The sequence below is a fragment of the Globicephala melas genome, chromosome 7, assembly GCF_963455315.2.
Source record: "Globicephala melas chromosome 7, mGloMel1.2, whole genome shotgun sequence".
Lineage (NCBI taxonomy): Eukaryota > Metazoa > Chordata > Mammalia > Artiodactyla > Delphinidae > Globicephala > Globicephala melas.
Window position 1 is genome coordinate 62,826,076 of NC_083320.1, and position 22,072 is coordinate 62,848,147.

At 39.9% G+C, this 22,072-nt stretch overlaps 1 protein-coding gene across 3 annotated transcripts in view; it reads left to right on the forward strand.

The window, feature by feature from the left end:
* ABCB11 (ATP binding cassette subfamily B member 11) overlaps nt 1-16,819 on the forward strand; it is an 83,846-nt gene extending 67,027 nt beyond the window's left edge. For 2 of the 3 annotated variants that reach the window (XM_030852482.2, XM_030852479.2), the window contains exons 19-27: nt 812-916; nt 1,004-1,165; nt 3,379-3,582; nt 5,075-5,316; nt 8,036-8,192; nt 9,340-9,537; nt 13,883-14,089; nt 15,406-15,552; nt 16,619-16,819. In XM_030852482.2, the coding sequence (XP_030708342.1) occupies nt 812-916; nt 1,004-1,165; nt 3,379-3,582; nt 5,075-5,316; nt 8,036-8,192; nt 9,340-9,537; nt 13,883-14,089; nt 15,406-15,552; nt 16,619-16,819 (1,623 nt within the window). Of the gene's footprint in view, nt 1-811; nt 917-1,003; nt 1,166-3,378; nt 3,583-5,074; nt 5,317-8,035; nt 8,193-9,339; nt 9,538-13,882; nt 14,094-15,405; nt 15,553-16,618 lie in introns of all 3 variants that reach the window. The other variant, XM_030852486.2, reaches the window with a different exon arrangement.
* Nucleotides 16,820-22,072: the final 5,253 nt, after the last annotated feature.

The window sequence follows — 22,072 nt, forward strand, 5'->3', positions numbered from 1 at the left end:
AACAGCGTGGGTCCCAGTCAGTTACTTGAGCATGTGCCTGTAAGTTCAGAATATACTTATGAGTATAGTTTACCACTTATTATAGACTGAAAAAAAACCCCACTCATAATTTCCATAGTTTTTTGAGGGGAATGTTTTCAGCTTCTGGTGATTTAGAAGCAACAATTTCAGCCTCTGATGGATGGAAGCTTTTCTGTCCTAAGACAATTCCAGTCAATGCCTTGATAGCTAGTTGCTTTTGTGTGTGTGTGCCAGCTGCTTTTATAATGATGCTATTATTTGTATATATATATAAGTAATCTATAAAACTAATAATAGGCGAGGTACCTGAGTATGAAAGCCATCTTTATTATTGGGGAAAGACATAGGTCATATTACTTTGAGTTTTGTCCCAGAATAATATTCTCAGATTCTCAAGTAACTTCCCCACTTCTTTCCTTCCTCCTTTCCTTCTTCTTTTCTTCCTTCCTTTCTTTTTTCCTTGCCTTATTATGTAAAGAATTTGAGGCATTTCATCATATTTTTCATCTGTATCAAAGAAAAGCCAATAAAATTGCCTACATCAGGCAAAGAAACGAGACAAAAATTCTGTCAGTCATAACCACTGGGTTTCGTTCACCAGCCTTCCTTCCCCACAGAGAATTAAGTGCACATGTTCATAGTTAACTTTGGTTTAACACTAGTATGTTTAAAGTGAACTGGTTTTTAACCCAAAGCCTAAGAGAAATTTCTCTTAAACATATTTGAATTGATTTCTTTTGCTATTGTTTGTTAATACTAAAGTTACTTCCTTGCTTACTGTCTTGCAAAGATTTTTTCAATTCCTGATAAAGAAGAACAAAGGTCACAGATCCATGGTGTGTGCCTGTTTTTTGTAGCAATAGGCTGTGTATCTTTTTGCACTCAATTTCTGCAGGTAAGGAATTTTATTTTTCAGTAAGCGATTTAGTTATTTTCCCCCTTTTCCTGTTAAAATATCACTAAAGACTCCTTTATGTTTCAGGGATATGCTTTTGCTAAATCCGGGGAACTCCTCACAAAAAGGCTACGTAAATTGGGTTTCAGAGCAATGTTAGGGCAAGACATTGGCTGGTTTGATGACCTCAGAAATAGCCCTGGAGCACTGACAACAAGGCTTGCTACAGATGCTTCTCAAGTTCAAGGGGTAAGCCGTGGTGGAAACCAGGCACGCAGTAACCGGAGTAGACTTTCTTTCCTTTATTCCAATAATCACGTAATTCCAATAACCACGTACGTATTTCCTATAAAACAGGAACTCGAGGGAGGATACCCCAGAGCTACACTTTTGCCCATTTCCAAAGTTGACAAACAGCAGCTAAAGCATACTGTCTCCTAGGTAATGCCCAGAATCAGTGTTATGGCATGAATCAAAATCTGTCAGAGTTTTGCATTTCCTGAGTCTAGCAATTGAGAAGAACTTTCCCTCCTTTCTCAGATCGGTTTTTTTTTTTAGGCCCAGAGGCTCAGATTCCACAAGACTTAATGGCACCCCCAGAGGGTGTGTGTGTGGAAAAAAGCCTCCTTCCACAGGGGCCCGGCTTGTAAGTTAGTCTTAGGAAAAGAAGCTGTTCTAAGCAGCCCAGCCGGGAACCTGAGGCAAAGACGGGAGATGATTGCTATCTAGAATCCTGACACATTCCAAGGGCTGTCTTTTCTGACTCAGGGAGACTAAGCTGTGGTTTCTAAACCCCAGAACCTGTAGCCTTGTTCAGGAGATTTAAACATGTGAACAAGATGAGGCAACACCTTCATAAAACCAGGCATTTGGGTTAAAGGGATGAGAGTGCAGTTTGCCTCTCAACACCACTGCTCACTTGCCATGAAAATCAGAAAAAGAAAAGTCATGGTTTGCCTGTGAGGCTCTTGGAAGAAAAAACTCACTGGATTGGTAGTGCTGTACTGTATATCTCGACTTCTACCAGTTCAACCAACAGTATGAACCATGATATGGAGAATTTCAAAGGAACGTGGAATCCTCTTTAGAGGAAAAATCCCTGTAAATTTTTCATTTTGATCATTCTACGCTTTTTCTATTGTATAAATAGAAAATGTGTTTCCCACAGTCATTGGGTCACACCGTACATATTATTTTGTAATCTTTCTTTTTTCTCCTGAAACAATGTGATGTGAGCATATTTTGGTCCTTATATATCCTTCTACAATGAATTTTTAATGAATGCTTAATTCATCATTTTAATATATCATCATTTCTTAAAGAATTCCCCGTTTAGGTCCTCCCTCCCCACATAAGCAATTTATATCATTGTGCATCAAGCTTGTGGCATACCCTTGATTATATTTTTAGTTCTCAAAATATAATCACTGGATCAAAATGTATAATCATTTTGAAAGGTTTTAATATACATTGTCTTACTGCTTAAAGTTTTTACTAATTTTACTCTCAACATTTGAGTATTCTAATGTCTAGTTCACCTTATTCTTGACCTTAGATTAAATAAATAAGCCATAATCTCATCTCTTCTATTTTTGTAATCTTCAATCTGCAAGGAGCTTTTATAGGTTATTCATTATCACTAGAATTAATCTCACGCTGACTGGTCTAGCTCTGATACCCATGAAATGAGATTAGTCAATACATGAGCTCCCAAGAAGGTGTGAATAAGATGTACTTTTATTAATCCAGCCTTCAAGTCCATTGTGGGGGGGCTCTTTAATTAAAAGACCCTCCCTTTTTAAAGCATAGAACTACCATATGATCAGTAATTCCACTCCTAGGTACATATCCAAAAGAGTTGAAAGCAGTGACCAAACAGATACTTATATACCCATATTCATAGCACCATTATTCATTATGGCCAAAAGGTGAAAACAACCCAAGTTGTCATCAACAGATCAATGGATAAACAAAATATGGTATATACACACAGTGGAATGTTATTCGGCTTTAAAATACATGAAATCCTGATACCTGCGGTAACGTGGATGGATCTTGAAAATATTATGCTTGATAAAATAAGCTAGACACAGAGGGATAAATATTGTAAGATTCCACTTATATGTGGTACCTAGAATCGGCAAAGTCGTAGAGATAGAAAATAGAATAGAGGTTAACAGGCGCTGGCTGGGGAGAGGGAGGAAGGGATGTTAAATTGAATGGGTGTAGTTTTTGTTAGGAATGATGAAAAAGTTTTGGGAATAAATGTGATAGTTCCAATTTTGAAGGTATTTGATGCCACTGTCTTGTACATTTAGGAATGGCTAAAATGGTAAACATTGTTATGTCTATTTCATCAAAATAATTTTTTAAAACCTATCTGTTTGCTACAAAATAGCTTTTTCATGATATTTAGTTAGAGACTGTGTGTCTGAAATTGGTTGATCACGTTTGGTTTGCAGGCTGCCGGCTCTCAGATTGGGATGATGGTCAATTCCTTCACTAACATCACCGTGGCCATGATCATCGCCTTCTTCTTTAGCTGGAAGCTAAGCCTGGTCATAGTGTGCTTCTTCCCCTTCCTGGCTTTATCGGGAGCCATACAGACCAAAATGTTGATGGGATTTGCCACTCATGACAAGCAGGCTCTGGAGGTCACAGGACAGGTAATCTCCCAGACCCACTTTTCAGACTGCTTATGGCTGAGTGGCTGTCAGACTGCTAAGAATGAGGGGTGCAAACAGACTTAAGGAAACTGTCAGCCTACAAACATTCATGGTTAGAAACTTCCCATTAGCCTTTTTCATATATGCTTCTGATGATATGAGATTGAGCAGGTGTGGAGAAATAGTGGGGAAAACACAGAGGGTTACATGTTCAGTTTCCTGTCAAACAGTTATTTTTTATACGTCCCAGTTAGGTGTAGTATTCTCCTTTGCAAGGGAGGATAGTTCACTTTCCTCTTTATTTGGTCTTTTCAGCTTAATGGTTTCTCCAGGTCATGCCAACCACACAGAGAGGAGTTACTATCTTTTTAATGGCACATGCTTTTAACTTTCACACTTCAGTGTCTGCCTGACTTGTGGCAAATGTCTTTCCCAAAGAGAACCATGAGATATACACAGTTTAGGTCTCGAATACACTTAGGCTTTAGCTATGCACTTTTTTTTTTTTTTTTTTTTTGCGGTACGCGGGCCTCTCACTGCTGTGGCCTCTCCCGTTGCGGAGCACAGGCTCTGGACACGCAGGCTCAGCGGCCATGGCTCACGGGCCCAGCCGCTCCGCAGCATGTGGGATCTTCCCGGACCGGGGCACGAACCCGCGTCCCCTGCATCGGCAGAGGGACTCTCAACCACTGCGCCGCCAGGGAAGCCCAGCTATGCACTTTTAATAGTATGTTCTAATTAAATCTGGTTATCAGAGGTAAATGAAGATATGGTGGCATGGACAGATATCAGGGATAAAGAATCATGCACACACACATATACACACCCTCACCTTTTAACAAATTTACTCTAAACTAGGTTTTTTCTCTTTAAAGAGGGAATGTGAACATCACCCAAGTAGGCAGAAGCCAAAAGAATTTCGTATGCCGATAATAGGAAGTAGCCCACTTTTGTACCTTTTTTAGGATAGGACCGTAATTCAGAAACAGTGGTTATTTACCTTAGAGTAGGGATTGAAACAAATACAAATTTGTAGTATAGACTAAAAGATAAACTTCATACTCAGTTTTAATCTATCTTATATAGTATTTGGTCATAATTTTTTAAGAAATAGAATCTAATATTTTAGGTTTCTATTATTAAACAATCTTTTTCTCTCAGACACATTTAAAGATACCATTTTGAACATTTCAAATGAATTCACAAAGATAGCCTTGTGTGCCGTTTTTCCCCCTCTTCTCTCTTCCTCAACAAGTAGAGGCAACAAAGCCATGTTAGGATCAAGTAGAACTTGTGTTGAACTGATAGAATGTCTCAGGGTCCAGTCAAATTGATCTCCAGCAACTTCTCTATGTTCCCAGATGATGCCCCCATCTGTGCTGTATACTGCCTTCTGTCATTTGCACCAGATCTAATCCATGTAACGGTTGAAAATGTCATGAAAGCAGTTATCTCTGCTCTTTTATTTCTAAAACTCTTTTTCATTCTTCAGATTACAAACGAAGCCCTCAGTAATATTCGCACTGTGGCTGGGATTGGAAAGGAGAGGCAGTTTATAGAAGTGTTTGAGACTGAACTGGAGAAGCCATACAAGACAGCCATCCGAAAAGCAAATGTTTACGGATTCTGCTTTGGTTTTTCCCAGTGCATTGTGTTTGTTGCTAATTCTGCTTCCTACAGATATGGAGGTTACTTAATTCCCAATGAGGGGCTCCATTTCAGCTATGTGTTCAGGTGAGGACTACCTGGCCAGAGTCATAAAAGATCAGCACTCCAGGGAGGAATGGTCTGGTTCTATCCATTAGCTTCTGCTGCTTAAACCATCCCAAACATGGTGTCTTAAACAGCTCAGATTAATATTTCTTAAAGATTCTGTGTGCTGTCAGGGTGGTTCTTCTGGACTGGGCTGACTCAGTCAGGCTTCTGAGTGCCCTTCTTTCTCCACATGGCCTCTTAGCAGCTGAGCTTGTTTTCTTCACATTGTGCTCTCGGAGTTCCAAGTGCAGCAGAAGATTGCAAGACCCAACATGCAAGCACTTGCCAACTCTGCATGCATCACTTTTTCTGATATCTTCTTTGGCCAAAGAAAGTCATACGACCAAGTCCAGATTCAGAGAAAAGAGGAACGGACCCCATCTTTTGATGAGAGGATCCGATAAGTGTTTCTCCTTTACTCTCTCACATGGCTATCACATGGCACTGACACCTGATGGCTGTCCTACAGTTCAGTTTATCTTGACACTATTTACCTGGAGATAGTGTTGGGTCCTCCCACAGGTTAAGGGCTCAGTCCTACAAGACTGCCCCTCCCCCAACCCTCCACACCAAAGCAAGTCCAGGTCATCACCTGTGCTTCTGACCAACAAGCTGTAGACCCAAGGTTCCCATGACCTCATCCTCAGCTTTGATTAATATGCTAGAGCGGCTCACAGAACTCAGAGGAACATGTACTTACTAGATTACCAGTTTATTACAAAAGGATACAACTCAGGAACAGCCAGATGGAAGAGATGCATAGAGTGTGGTATGTGGGAAGGGCTTGGAGTTTTCATACCCTCCCCAGGAATGCCACTCTCCTCAAATCTCCACGTGCTCACCAGCCCAGAAGCTCTTTGCACCCTGTCTTTTGGGTTTTTATGGAGACTCCATCACGTAGACCTGACTACTTAAATCATTGACCATTGTCGATTGAACTCAATCTCCAGCCTCTCCCCTCCCCTGAGGTTGGGGAAGGGACTGAAGTTCCACCCCTCTAATCGCATGGTTGGCTCTCCAGGCAACCAGGCCCCATCCTTAGGTTATCTAGAGTTTTTACCAAAGTCACTTCATTAACAAAAGACACCTCTCAAAACTTGGGAAATTCCAAGGGTTTAGGAGTCTGTGCCAGGAACTGACAAAAGACCAATATAGTTTTCTTATCATAAGTCACAATATCACAGAGGAATAAAAAAATCATATTGCAAAAGGGTGTGTACAGAGTAATAGGACAAATTAAGCATTTTCAGAATCTACCATACTGGTTAATGCTGAGAAAATCTAAAGTGCTTGAATAAGATGGTTCCTAGAACTACCTTATTTGAGCTCTACTTCTTGTAAAGAAGGCACATGTCTAGCTGACTCTTCCTAGGTAGAGACAGCAAAGACTAGTCAGGGGGATTTTGTTCTTTTGTTTATAGCTGGAGTCTGCTCTTCTAATAAGTTTAGCTTTGAGTCCAGTTTCTCACATTTCCAGACACCTAAGTGTGTCAGGGTACCAAGGGACTGGGTGCACATGCATATGGGTGTGGCATGATGGGGCAGGGGACCTTGAAAAATGCGGGGGAGACGGTCTGAGAAAGCCTTGGAGGGCATTAGGAAAATCAGCCCTAAAAGAAATCTCTTCTCCAGCCACGAGTTCTGTCTGCTCGCCCTCTATCTTCTTCTAGAAATATAGAAGAAATTTTTTTCTCCTGCCCCACTATGCCCACCTCAACCAGGAAAGTCTCCTTTCTAAATTTTTGCATATGTAGAGCTACTAACCCCAAATCAGAAATCACAAACTCTTGACTTGTTTAGTTTATGTAAGACTTTTGAAGAATTATTTGCCAACGTGTAAAAATTGGGACACTGCAGAAAGCTCCCAATTTCTGGCTTCTCTTTAAAAAATGAAAGATGACCTTCCATCATTTCCTATTTTATTCCGGGTGCTTGTCATAGCTTTAAGTTTTGGACTGGGCTCCTAGAGATGTCTGGCTTTGCCAGTCTGGCCTAAAACAATTTCTGCTTATGAACTGAGCAGTAAAACACACAGAGACACCCCACACCACCCCACCCACACTGAGGCAGGCCCCATGGTGCATTGCAGTGCAGGTGGACAACTTCGGGGGGCGCCCCTCGCAGCATGGTCTATAGAGCAAAAGGGCTATCTCTTATCACGTTTATCATTCATTTATTTATTCACTTATTTGCTCGTTAATTATGCACACATTGAGGCTGGGACAAGTAGAAGGATACAGGCAATTGCATCATGTTGTCTGAAGCATGAATTACATGCTTGCTTGGTACAGAATTGGTGCTTATATCGCCAATAATTGTCTTTTACACATTAATCATAGATTCATAGAATGTTAACATTGTAAAAATGCAACCCAATCCAGTGATCTTTCAACCTCCCTCTTTTTTTTTTTCTAAGAAGTCTTTTTTCCTCAAACAAATTTTTTTAAAAATGCTGTTGTAGTTGAAGCAGGGTTTGGAGATCTGAGCCCCCTTTGTTCAATCCTCCCCTCACCCTTTCTTCTTAGAACACAATTTGAAAAAGGCTAATCTCTCCAATCTCCCATTCCCAGACAAGTCTAAAGAGACCTGCTCAAGGCTGCTCGGTCCTTTCCAGGGCTAGACCCCCAAACTCCTGCCTCTTAGGCCGTGACACCAACCACACCGCGCCCTTTCTACCTGGGTGTCTGTCCAACTACAGGGTGATCTCTTCAGTTGTACTGAGTGCGACAGCTCTTGGGAGAGCCTTCTCTTATACCCCAAGTTATGCCAAAGCTAAAATCTCAGCCGCACGCTTTTTCCAACTGCTGGACCGACAACCCACAATCAAGGTGTATAGTAGTGCGGGTGAAAGATGGGTAAGTATAGGGGGTAAGAGGGTAGTGGGGGAGGCTTGTGCTTCTGTGTGTGTGCAGAGCAGCCATTGGGGCTGGTTATTCAAGACCACTGATCTTCTGAATTCTGCAGTGTATGGGTGAACTCATATGCCCTCGGAATGGACAGACAGTAGATTTACAAACGTAAAGGAATGAAGTACCTTAGCATTAAAAGTTCTTCATAAAGCTGGAACTTGAATAAGGCAATGATATCCAGTGAATACTTGTTTTATAGTACACAGGTACTATAAAACACAGTTCCAGAATGAATGAAGCTATGTGTCTTTTGAGACCTACCCAACCACCAGGATTTCTACTGATATCCTGGTACGGAATGTAGAAAAACCAGTTTCTCCTGTCCGATAATACTGATTTAATTCATGTTTATCTGTGCTCCACATGAGTTCATGTGGACTCCCAGAAAATTATTTTGATCTCAATGAAATATCACTTTTTCTAATTGATAGTCCCTACAGGTGTTTTTCAATCTTCCCTGCCTAATTTTTAATATCCCAGTATGTGCAAGAGAGCCAAAAACCCCTAAACCCCAGTAAAGTCAACTAAATTCAGAAATCTTTTAAAATTGGTCAAATGCCCTATTTCTCCTTCAGCTCAATAAAAGGTAAGTCTCTGTGTGGTTTATTAAATGTCTATCCATTTCTAGAGTTTACACGTCAGAGAGTACAACTCAAGGTATTTCACCTTTGCAATTCAGGGCTCAAGTAACTTTCTGTGTAAGTCATTTCAAGTGTAATGCTATTATTTTAAATCTCTGGGGGAACAGAGCTGTAGGAATTTGCACAGTTACTGGCTTCTGTGATGTAATCGTATCCTCTATTTTCTTCCATGCAGAATGTCAAAGAATGGGTGACAAGGAAATCCCCTTAGGTTAGAATGGGAATAAGAGATCAAATATCTTTAAATTCAGTGCTCAAGCCTCCTTTTATTCTACATCTGCTGGAATAGGGACTAGAATGCCATTTCATTAAGTTGCTGTCTTTGTACTTTGCACTTCAGCAGCTTGGTGTTGAAGGTATCTTAAGCAAGGATTTAAAACTCAGGCTTATGTGCATTTTCAATAGTCTAGATTCTAGTAGAGCATATATAATTCTAATCTTCCCGTCCACAGGACAACTTCCAGGGGCAGATTGACTTTGTTGACTGTAAATTTACATATCCTTCCCGACCTGATATACAAGTTCTGAATGGTCTCTCAGTGTCTGTTGGTCCAGGGCAAACCCTGGCATTTGTTGGAAGCAGTGGATGTGGTAAAAGCACCAGTATTCAGCTGTTGGAACGTTTCTATGATCCTGACCAAGGGAAGGTGGTAAGCAATGCAAAATTCTCAATGCATTTGAGAATTTGGCTTTCTGCAGAGTATCTCCAACCCCTAAAAGTCATCTTCAAGGTTGTGTCTTGCCAGACTCATTCCAAAGCGCTTGCCTTGGACAGTATTTTCCAGTTCCAGTCATTTGCTGGTTGACCTGATTCTACCTCACAATTTCTAACATTATAGTCTTCCCAGTTCCAGATGGTCTGCTGCCCAGTTAGGCAAAGAAAACTGCAAAGCTGGAGATGAGTGTACTTAACAGAAGCATTCACTTACCTGTAAATGGGGCAGAAAGTGCAGACTAATCAGGAAACTAATGACTGGGAATGGAAAAAGTGGGGGTGATAAGAAACACAATGATAAATGAGTAACAAAGGGAATTTAGTATGAAAAATCCGAGACAATCCTGGTTCAAGAAGCTAAAGTCTAAATAATATAAGGACCTCACATTGGTAGTCATATGCCATAAATCTTTGGTTAGGATGTTTGAAAAATTGGTGGTTTGCTTTGTTGCTTATTTTCTACAGAATTTCTTCCTCTTTTCTCTTCTTTTCTTTTTCCTTTCTATTTTTTTCCAAATAATACATGCAAAGGAGCACAAAGTAGAATAAGGAAGATTTGTTAAAAAAACCAAAACAAAACCAACCCCTTATTCCACCTTTTCCACCCCCCATTCTCCATTTTCCTGCTCAAAGGCAACTATCTTTAACCACTTTATGTTTTTAGATCTCCCAATGATTACCTCAGAGTCCCTAAATAATATGCTTATGCTGCTGTTTCACGATTTAACGAATTTAGACCCTCTGTTGATTTATTCTCAAGAGATGGAAATTTAGCTTACCCTCACTTCTCCCCCTCCCTTTACCTACCTCCTCCCAATATGGTTACATTACTTTTAAAAGTTCTTTTATTTGTAAATTTAATCAATACAATTCTGTTTCTTTTCCATCACCTATAGATAACATCTCTTGAATTCTCATTTTCTAAGATGAGAATATTAGCAATTCTACCTCTATTTTCACCTCTTCCTCCTCTTTTTTTTCCTCTCAAGTCCTAATAACTATACTTTTATATTATCTTTTTTTTCTTTAATTGGAGTGTAATTGCTTTACAATGTTGTGTTAGTTTCTGCTGTACAGTGAAGTGAATCAGCTGTATGTATACATATATCCCCTCCCTCTCGGACCTCCCTCCCTCCCCCTCCCCCACCCCAACCCCCCATCTGGGTCGTCACAGAGCACCAAGCTGGGCTCCCTGTGCTATACTGCAGGTTCCCACTAGCTATCCGTTTTACACATGGTAGTGTATTTATGTCAAACCTAATCTCCCAATTTGTCCCACCCTCCCCTTCCCCCACTATGTCCACATGTGTCTGTTCTCTACATCTATGTCTCTATTCCTGCCCTACAAATACGTTCACTATTTTTCTAGATTCTACATATATGCGTTGATATACGATATTTGTTTCTCTCTTTCTGCCTTACTTTACTCTGTATGACAGACTCTAGGTCCATCCACATCTCTACAAATGACCCAGTTTCATTCCTTCTTATGGCTGAGTAATATTCCATTGTATATATGTACCACATTTAAAATATATATATAAAATGCTTACCTTTTGTTTATAACATTTATTATCTTTCACGCTTTTACTCTAGGTTGATTCTAAAAGTTGAAAATCTATTAACAAGTTTTATTATGGCTAAGTAAATATTGTTCATCTCATAGTTAAGTAGTGAGGTACATTAGCATTACATTTTTCTTTCTTGATTGTTTTTCTGAAAGACTTTCTTTTTTCTTGCATTCTCTGCCTTTATAAAATCTTTAGTTTCTTCCAATGTCTCTCTCCTGATACCTATTCAGAGGAACCTGCTTCTTTCCCTTATTTCTGCCACTGCCTGGACTAAATACATCCTACACCTGCTGAACAACTGTCAGCCTATGAGTTTCCTGCAGTATCTTTTGCATTAGATCCATTATTTCCTAGTTCCCATATCTTCCTCTTTCTTCGGTTTTCTGTCTCATTTTGTTGGAGTGCATCTGCAAGTAGTTTTCTAAGAAATGATGCAGAGGTGTGGGTCTGATTGATTATTTAATCCTTCTTTTTTGAAAAAGGACTTTCTGATATCCCTGAATAGTATAATCTTCATTGCAATGAGGATAGATAACATGATGAGAAATGCTGAAAGAAACTTGAAGGAGGCAACTAAAGTTTCCCTTGCATAAAGCAAAACAAGAAAGCAAGCAAACAGATAGTGGTAAAATCCAGGAAGTTATGAAAATAAGGAGTAAGAGTTGATTATCTGTAGTTTATAATCACTTTTATTAATTTTAGGTAAAGAGATTTTAATTTGTTTGAAAGTATTTGGTGATTGATGAATCTAGAAAGTATGTTGCACTGGGAGTCTGATCTCTACAAAGGAGAGGATCTAGTTTCCCCAAATGTCAGATCTTTCATATCTATCACCCAGGTAGATTGTGAACTACATGACATGCAGGGACCTGAATCCTTCATGTTTGACTTCTTCAACATTAACATGTATATTAAGTATATTTCTCTGAATGTACTCAGTGAATGTTCTGGTCACAGGTAGAAAGCAATGCCCATGAAGAAATCAGTATGATTCCTTGCATTTCATAGACACAGTATATTTTGTTATATCATCGTAAAATGTTTCTACAAACATTTTTCAGTAGGAAAAATACCACCGTTAATGCAATTTTGAAAAATCCTCTTTGCTTTTGAGGAAACTAACAAACGCAAACATTCAACGTTTTCAACATTTAATTGGGTACCTGTGATGTGCCCAGCACTGCATTAGGCCCTGTGAGAAATTCTAAGGAGCATGAAGCATGTCTTATGTCTTCTAGGAGCTTACAATGCTAGCATATAGACAACAATTAGCAAGCAGCTCCAGTATTTAATTGTTAAATCGTGCTTTGCAGTCTATAAGTACTATGGAAAACGCATAGAGGAAGATGAGCGAGGGCTAATTGTTGAAGAATGCCTTATATTTTTTCTAGTAGTGTTTGTTTTTTACACTGTGAAAAAATTATCTAAAGCATCATATATTTACACCATTTAATATAATCTTTTTCTGAAATCATGGGGCCAAATACTTTACAGTATTACAGTATGTGAGACAAACTGTACCTTTACTATTCTAAGCCTTTTAAGTGAAAGAGCTCAAATGGTAGACATACGAGTTCCTGTAATTAACTGCCTAGATAGATCATGATTTCCTAAAAAACAGAGATTTTTTTCTTTCTTTCTTTATTATTGTTTTAACATTTTTATTGGAGTATAATTGCTTTACAATGTTGTGTTAGTTTCTGCTTCATAACAAAGTGAATCAGCTATATGTATATGTATATCCCCATATCTCCTCCCTCTTGCATCTCCCTCCCACCCTCCCTATCCCACCCCTCTAGGTGGTCACAAAGCACTGAGCTGATCTCCCTGTGCTATGTGGCTGCTTCCCACTAGCTATCTATTTCACATTTCGTAGTGTATATAAGTTCATGCCACTCTCTCACTTCATCCCAGCTTACCCTTCCCACTCCCCGTGTCCTCAAGTCCATTCTCTACATCTGCGTCTTTATTCCTGTCCTGCCCCTAGGTTCTTCAGAACCACTTTTTTTTTTTTTTTTTAAGATTCCATATATATGTGTTAGCATACGGTATTAGTTTTTCTCTTTCTGGCTTACTTCACTCTGTATGACAGACTCTAGGTCCATCCACCTCACTACAAATTATTTTTTCTTTATATAGCATACAAAAGACTGTCTAGCATGGTGCCTTTGTGGCAGGTAATTCAATATATGTTTGTTGGTTGACTAAGTGAATAAATGTACTCCTTTCTTACTGGGGTCTGTTGTCTCAATTATTCAGAGGTTAGTATCAGTGAAATCAAGGAAACAGGTTTGATTCTTACATTGTCCAACAGCTTTACATAGGAAACCCCATTTCATAACCCATGGAGTCTCAAAATTGAGCAATTCTGTGTACTTGGAGAGGATGTGCTGCACCAAAGGATAAGGGGAAGTTGTTTTTTTTTTTTTAACTAGATACTGTCTGGACTGCCTTTCCTGTTTGTATAATACTACCCGTAGAACTAGAATTTGGGAAACAAACAACCATGTCTGATCACAACTTTGACACCACTTCTGGCAGACACCACCTCCAGAGGTCAAAGGCAACATAATTTATTTCCAAGAATCCTTAGATTGTTGTCTGTTAAGCAAAGCAAATATCTTGCATAACACTAACTCTAGGATACAAACTTTCCTCACTGCTGGAATTCTACAACTCAGTGCCCTGGTTGTCACCTCTGTTTGGCAGATGATAGATGGGCATGACAGCAAAAATGTAAACGTCCAGTTTCTCCGCTCAAAGATTGGAATCGTTTCCCAGGAACCAGTGTTGTTTGCCTGTAGCATAGTGGACAATATCAAGTATGGAGACAACACCAAAGAAATCCCCACAGAAAAAGTCATAGAAGCCGCAAAGCAGGCTCAGCTGCATGACTTTGTCATGTCCCTTCCAGAGGTGGGTACCAAGTCAGAGTCATTCTCTATGGCAGACAGGGAGGAAGAGAGGTAGAATGACTAAAAAGTATTATGACTGTGGCTCACGGAGAAGGTCAAAGGCAACACAACTTATTTCCCAGTGCCCTGAGATCGTCTCAGTCTTTTACGCAAAATGAACGTCCTTCATCAACATAATCTTTAGTTTTGGAAAGTAGTATGTTATCCAACGCAAAGGATGCTCTATTCCTTGTTGTAAGTGAAGCAGTACCACATTGAGCATCAGCTTAGCATAACGGAAAAACGTCCTGAGATTTGGAACAGACATTGATTTGAATCCAAGCTTGGCCACTTTCTAGTGTAAAGTTACTTCTGTAACAATTACTTTTCTGAGACTCAGTCGTCTACAAAATGCAAAAAATAACAGAATGAGAGAGCACACATAATAGCCTCAGAAAGAAAGCTGCTGCTGTTACTATTATGATCATGATCATGTCATTACTTGGCAGCAACTCCTGTGCGTGGTGGGTAAGTTGCATTTGCCTTGGAGTTCCTCACTTTCCCAGAGCCAAGTTTGAATGTAGTGTGATATTGACTCTGCTTTTTTCCATCCACCAAGGGTCTTTCTTGGTGGTTGATCACTAAGAAAATTAAGACATGGAAACTGAAAAATAGTAATCGGGAGAAAATGATTTCTGTAAACATTAAATGATAAGCTGGCTAGAATAGTTAGTACAGTACCTGATGCATAGTAAATACTCTGTGAATGTAACTGTTTTTTACGTAGGCGTCAGGTAGGGATTTTCCTTCATAATTTCATCTAAAACAACAAATATGTTAACTAGTTATGAAGCTCACAGAAATTTAAATAATTTGTTCATGATCACAGAGCTGGTATGCAGCAAGAGTGAAGATTGAAAGTTAGGCTTGTGTTCCAGAATGAGGCTACCTCAACAAGGGAATGGACCAGGAGATCTCTTGAAGGCCCTTGTATGCCTAGGATCATTCTGTCTTGGAAAGATCTTCCAGACAGGAGTTGGGAAATCAGGGAATCTTAAATCAGGGAGGATCTCATACTCAAGGAGAAAGAGATCAAAAATACAAATAAAAGAAATGCAGAGAAAGGGATACAAAGTCCCCGTGTTTCCCAACATGAAAGGTCATAAAACGCCATATTTTTTTAATATGCCTAAATGGATTTGACATCCTTTATACAAATTATTCCCAATTTCAAAAAAACAAATTGTTTAAATCCTCAGAGGGGTCATTGATGTGGGCTCCCTACAGCACAGGAACAATGGCTGTTTCTGGTTCTCAAACTTACCATATTTTTTCCAGAAATATGAAACTAATGTTGGGTCCCAGGGGTCTCAACTCTCTCGAGGGGAGAAACAACGCATTGCTATTGCTCGGGCCATCATACGAGATCCTAAAATCTTGCTACTAGATGAAGCTACTTCTGCCTTGGACACAGAAAGTGAAAAGGTAGGTACTGACTTTCTGAAGTCTTAGATCATTATAAATGAGTTTTTTGCTGTAATATTTGTCCTTATAAAATGGCAGTATGTTAATTTTCTGATTCATTAATAGTAGAAATTGCCACTCCTTTGTAGCGCCCAAAGACAATAGTCTAGAGAAAGTGATTTAAAATAGGATTGCTTCAAATAAAAAAATTTTTTTCACTTTAAAATAAGAATTGTTTTTAAGATTGTTTAGGCTAGGTGACACTTTTTTCATGGGTAAATAATGAGCTTTCTTAAATAAAATAAAATAATCCAGGCCATCTGATAGGTATTTCATATTTTATAGTTCTAAAGTTCCATGGCAGAGCAGGTGGGAAGCATACAACACAAAGTTAGAGGCGGTATCGGATGTGCAGTTTGCATGAAAGGAAATGTAATTGGGCGAAACACAATTATGAAATTTACCATTTAGAATTAACTCCTTAAAAGTCAGGATTCTGTTTTGGAGAGAGCTAAAATGTCCTCAATGAGGAACAGTATCAGGAGTGACCTTTTTTTTTTTTCCCTGCGGTACATGGGCCTCTCACTGCTGTGGCCTCTTCCGTTGCGGAGCACAGGCTCCAGACGCGCAGGCTCAGCGGCCATGGCTCACGGGCCTAGCCGCTCCGCGGCATGTGGGATCTTCCCGGACCGGGGCACGAACCCGTGTCCCCTGCATCGGCAGGCGGACTCTCAACCACTGCGCCACCAGGGAAGCCCAGGAGTGACCATTTAACTGTTACCTTACATTGTTTCCTTGGTTTCATTTTAGCAAACTAGACCCTCAAGTATTGTAAAATTACTTTGTGATCTTGTAGTTTGGTTCATTCTGGCTTCACTGAAATTTTTCAGCTTGTAGACTGCAATTTAAGTCACTGATGCATTGCATTCAGCAAATATTTATTTAATCCTCTCTCTCCTGTCAAGCCTTTGGGTTTAACCCCTGAATATAGAGATGTTAATCAGGTGGTATGAAACAGAACTCTCGTGATGGTGGGCCAGGGAACAAGCATGCGTCTTTGCATCAACTTTCCATCTTCCCTTTGCAGACGGTGCAGGTCGCCTTGGACAAAGCCAGAGAAGGTCGGACCTGCATTGTCATTGCCCATCGTTTGTCCACCATCCGGAACTCGGATATCATTGCTGTCATGTCACAGGGGATAGTAATTGAAAAGGGGACCCATGAAGAACTGATGGCCCAGAAAGGAGCCTACTACAAACTAGTCACCACAGGAGCCCCCATCAGTTGACCTGACTTGAGAACTTCATGCACAGTTGGTGCACCAATTACAGAAGTGCTGTGGGGGTTTTTTTTGTTTGTTTTTCTTTAAGCAGAAATAGTGATATTTTACTTTTACAGACGTGGTCATACATTGGCATCCGAGCTAATTTCTAATGACTTTCAATAGTAATTTAGTTTTAAGTGTCTGTATATAGAAAATGAAAGAAACTAGGGTCAGTGGCAGTGAGAATCCAGTGTCAAGCAGCTGCTCAGCCATCACCCAGTGCTTTCTCCATGCAGGAGCCAGTCCCAGTTACTACGTGGGTATTAGCAAGACTTGGAGGAAATGAGACTTTGAGTTTCTCAGGGACAGAGAACCATCCTTTGCATTTTTGAACCCTTAGTGTACACAAAGCCTGGTCGAGAATAGGCGCTCGACAAATGTTTACTGAGCTGGGCCAAGATCATATGGAGAAGAACAGAAGGACTGAAGACCAACTGTATTTTTTGACTGAAGTTTTCTTGCATGTGAAAGCAGATTCATTTATGTCTAAGGATGAAGATGGAGAAAGGAGGACTTTGATACTCTGGATGCTGTCAGGCTGAAAGGGGCAGAAAAAGGCAAGTATTAGCAGGAGCTTACCAGTCAGGGATGTTGATTTATAGATTCAAGGTGTAGTATGTGGGTGGTGAAGTCCCCATTTACTGGACTAGATTCTGCCGGTGTCCCTGGAGCAGGGGGCTCTATCCCAAGCCTTGTCCCCCTCCACATTGGTTGCTGTCCTTTGTTTCTTCAAATCCCAGCGTGAAATGAAAATAGTGAATTTTACCTTGTATAAGTGTTTTCTTCCTATGGCCAACAAATGAAATTCTGCCTACAAATGAAGCCTGAGCTATTGTATATTGAGGTATATTATTTGTTTCTGGTCCAGTGTTTCCTGGTAAATAACCACACAGGTGGTTTAACAGGTTAACTAGTTAGGTCAGGAGCATTGATGGTTGCAAAGTCAGGGAGGGAAAGGGTGGAGGACAGCATTCTAGTTAAGTTATGACAAATGGCAGTGACAAGTAAGTTGCAGAATAAAAATGCCATGAGAAGGAATTAAGCTTTGCAGTAAGCATGTGCTCATCTTGTAATATTGAAGAAAGAAGACCAAAATCTGTTTAAGTTTGCATTTCAAAGAGGAGGAACATAAGCTCTGTGCTGGGAGGCTGCCAGTTTCCTGGAATAGAATGTGTGGGGTGAGAAAAATGGATGATTAAGAGTTATTTTTTAGGGGTTTCCCTGGTGGCGCAGTGGTTAAGAATCTGCCTGCCAATGCAGGGGACACGGGTTCAAGCCCTGGTCCGGGAAGATCCCACATGCCACGGAGCAGCTAAGCCCATGAGCCACAACTATTCAGCCTGTGCTCTAGAGCCCACGAGTCACAACTACTGAGCCCATGTGCCACAACTACTGAAGCCTACATGTGCCACAACTACTGAAGCCTGTGCACTGCAACGAAGAGTGGCCCCCGCTCACTGCAACTAGAGAAAGCCCACAGCCGGAAACGAAGACCCAACGCAGTCAAAAATAAATAAATTAAATAAATAAAAATTTTAAAGAAAGAGTTATTTTTTAAATAAGGTCCTTGGAAGTTATTGATGAGAGGGAAAATGTTGACTGGAGACGGCTTGAAATGATTTGGGAAAAACATTGAATTACAACTTCAAAAATATAGAAATGAAGTTGCAAGTTTATTTTGCAACACCAGGAGTTCCAATGTCTTCATTTTTGTTCTGTATCCTGTATCACTCACAAAGATTTGGTTTCTACAGTTTTATATTATTGTTTCTCAGGTGATGGAGGGACTTGCTTAATCTGTTGTGTCTGACACTTATCTCATCTTTCTGTAATTTCTAATGCTTTCAGGATGGGTTCTGCTGTGATCAAACTCTCCCTGTTACCCCAGTTAATAAAAGTTTACAGAAGAAAAAAATAGAAGGATTGGAAGATGAAGTTGGGGAAATTTCCCTGAGGGTAGGACAGAAAGAGATGAAGAGTTAGAAAATAAAATTTAGAGGAACAATTCAGGAGATGCAATAATTAGCTAACAGCAGTTCCAGAAAGACAGTGTAGAGAAAACTGAGGGGAAAAATGATTAAATAGTCCAAGAATATGTCCTATAATTGAAGGATGTGAATTTCCAACTTGAAAGAGTTCACCAAGTGTCAAATAAAATAAATAAACAAAGATCCTACCTGGGCACACTATTATGCAATTTTGGAAAACTGGGGGAAAGGAGAAGATACTAAAATTTTCTAAGAGACATATAATAAAGAAACATAATGACATAGGATCTCTTGACAATGACACTAAAAGTCAGAAGACATAAAGATTTGCCTTCAGAATTCTGAGGGAAAAATTATCTCCATCCTGGAATTGTATACCTAGCAAACTATTCTCAAGAATGAGAGAGGCCTAAAGAAATTCTGTCATGTAAGTGTCTCAAAACTGCATGAAAGCAGATACCCATAAACCAGAAATGCTACTATTTGAGAAAAAAATAGAAGAGTTGGCCTCCAGATCCTTTTGTATAGAAACACCTTTTCATACAGTTACTCTAAGTCTATTCTACATGTGCTGTTAGGAAATTGTTTCAATAAAAAGACTTTGAATTTAGTAGTGCAGTCATGCATGCAATTTTTTGGCAATCATACACTCACTTAAAAAGGTAGATCCTTTAATTTTTTGATGCTATGTCCTGAAAGAGGAAAATACATAGGATCATAATTAGGTATAGTTTGCCACATAGTTATTCATGAATTAAATGTAAGTTTCCTATCCTAAGATAATATCAGAATATTCTATTCAGGTTGTTTTAGGATCCTGCCTCATGTTTCCAACTAAGAGTTGGATCTGTTAATATCTCTTATGCATGCAGAATCTCTCTGCAGTCAGAGCACATAAGGATATTAGTGGAGATAAAAAATTGCAAATTTGGTTGCTGTTTCCAAACACATTTTGAGATAAATTTACATATGCGTGTGTGCCATTATAAAATAAGCATTATGTCCATTTGTATTTGCTGAAAATTTCCAGATCAAGTGAATAATCTCACCTGCCTATAAGAGACGTCAGGTGAAATTAACTTAAACGAAATTTGAAACACAATTCCAATTTCTTTCACACTGTATTCAATTAAATGTCAAATTAATTTAAATGGATAGACTGTAAATAAAGCAATGCACATGATTATCATCTAATTAGCACTGGCCAACATTATAATGTGCTCATTAGTGAGTTGTATGGTATCCTAAGGCTCATAATGAGTAACCAGGGTACGCGTGATTGCCATGTAGCTGTCTGGATGCAACTACTCAACCCAATAAATCAGTCCTAAGACAAACTGTGCAGTAGAAAAAGGAAGAATATATAGCCAGTGAGTTGGCAGTTCCTTCCTTCCTGTAATTCAGGTACAGCTCCTACTCTCAGATACAAAGAGATAGATGTGAGAAGAACAGAATAGCTGGAGATAGAAAGGGAGCTGTTCACTGAAGGTGACCCAGAGCTAGTGTCTACAGTTAAGAATGACTACAGAAAAGAAAGAAAATTGTGCTATCTTACTGGTTGAGAGTATATATTCCTGGTATATCAAGTATGGAATCAAAGTAAGAGACGAGCAATGTTTTCATAAAATACCTTAGAGTGCTTTCCTGGTGGCACAGTGGTTGAGAGTCCGCCTGCCGATGCAGGGGACACGGGTTCGTGCCCCAGTCCAGGAGGATCCCACATGCCGCGGAGCGGCTGGGCCCGTGAGCCATGCCCGCTGAGCCTGCACGTCCGGAGCCTGTGCTCCGCAAAGGGAGAGGCCACAATGGTGAGAGGGCCGCGTACCGCAAAAAAAAAAAAAAAAAAAAAAAAAAAAAAAAACCTTAGAGTTTGAAAATTCAATTAATCATTTAAATATACCCCATAGTAACATTCACAAACCATTTCATTATTTAGAAAGCATCTTGCCTTCATAATTTTTGTGTGTTATTGTGAAACCATTTAGTAGGTTGCAGAGGAGGAAGGCAGCTGTAAGTTGCATTCATTGTTATATACGTAAGAAGTTGTAGGTTGACACCCAATCCTACACCCCTTCCCTTGCTTACCCCTTGAGATAGAGGGGCCTCTGTCTCAGAGGTTGGAAAGTAAAATATTTACCTTCCCAGACTCCTTTGCAGCTAGGGTAAGCCATGTGACTGTTCTGGTCAATGAAATATAGACACAAGTCTCTATGGAGGCTTCCCCTTCTGGAACAAAGCCTGGGTTAAGAAAGCCCATTTGCATTCCCCTCTCTTCTTTCCTGGATGCACGGCAGCCATGCTGTGGCCATTTGGATAGAAGCCACACACTATGGATGGCAGAGCAGGAAGAAAGACAGAGCCTGACTCCTGGACATCCTTAGGCAGCTGTTGCAGCCTGGACTGCCCACCTCCAGTCAACCTGTTACACAAGAAAAAAACACCTCTCACTTGTATAAGCTACTGAAGTAGTTTGTCATAGTTGTAGTTTTTGTTGTTGATTATGGATTAACACACTCAGTAGATACACTTAGATTTTTATTAATAAAAAACGTTGAAACATAAGTATAAAGACAATAGAGCAATGTTGAAGTATTGATGTGTGCACAAATGACCTCAAAGTATGACTTTTATATACAGAAGTATTCCAAAAACATTGAGTGAAAGAAGAAATTACTCAGTCTTTTTGCAAAAGTCACTGCTATGAGAAGGAGATGTCACTGGATGGATGTCCTTTGCAGCTCATTCTAGTGGATTTTCGGGAACATACCATATACCCTGCTTTATTACACTTTAAGTGAATGAGGCCTTTACTTAGAAACTTAGTGTTTTGTGATTATGCTTTCTCATCCTCTCCCATTATAAAATTGGTCTCAGACTGGGAACGATCTGGATTCCATTGGCAAGATATAGCCAGAGTGGAAAAGAAAGTGATTCAAGAAGAGGATGAATTTGAAAGGGGGGCAGGCAGGGGTTTAGAAGAGACGGGGAATAATGTTACCAGCTAATTTGTAGCTGGAGACAGTGTCAATCCAAAACCTTCCAAGCCCACAAGCCAGAGATATCCCTGGAGTCTACCCAGAGCCTGGAGCCCGTGGAGATCTACCCCAGGGAAAGGCCTATATTGAACCTTATCCTTGATTCTCTAGCACCTAAAGGCATTTAATAAGTGTTTGTCAGGTGAGCGGACAGAGGGGGTTAGAGAGAAAAAAGAGCAAAGACCGAAGGGGCC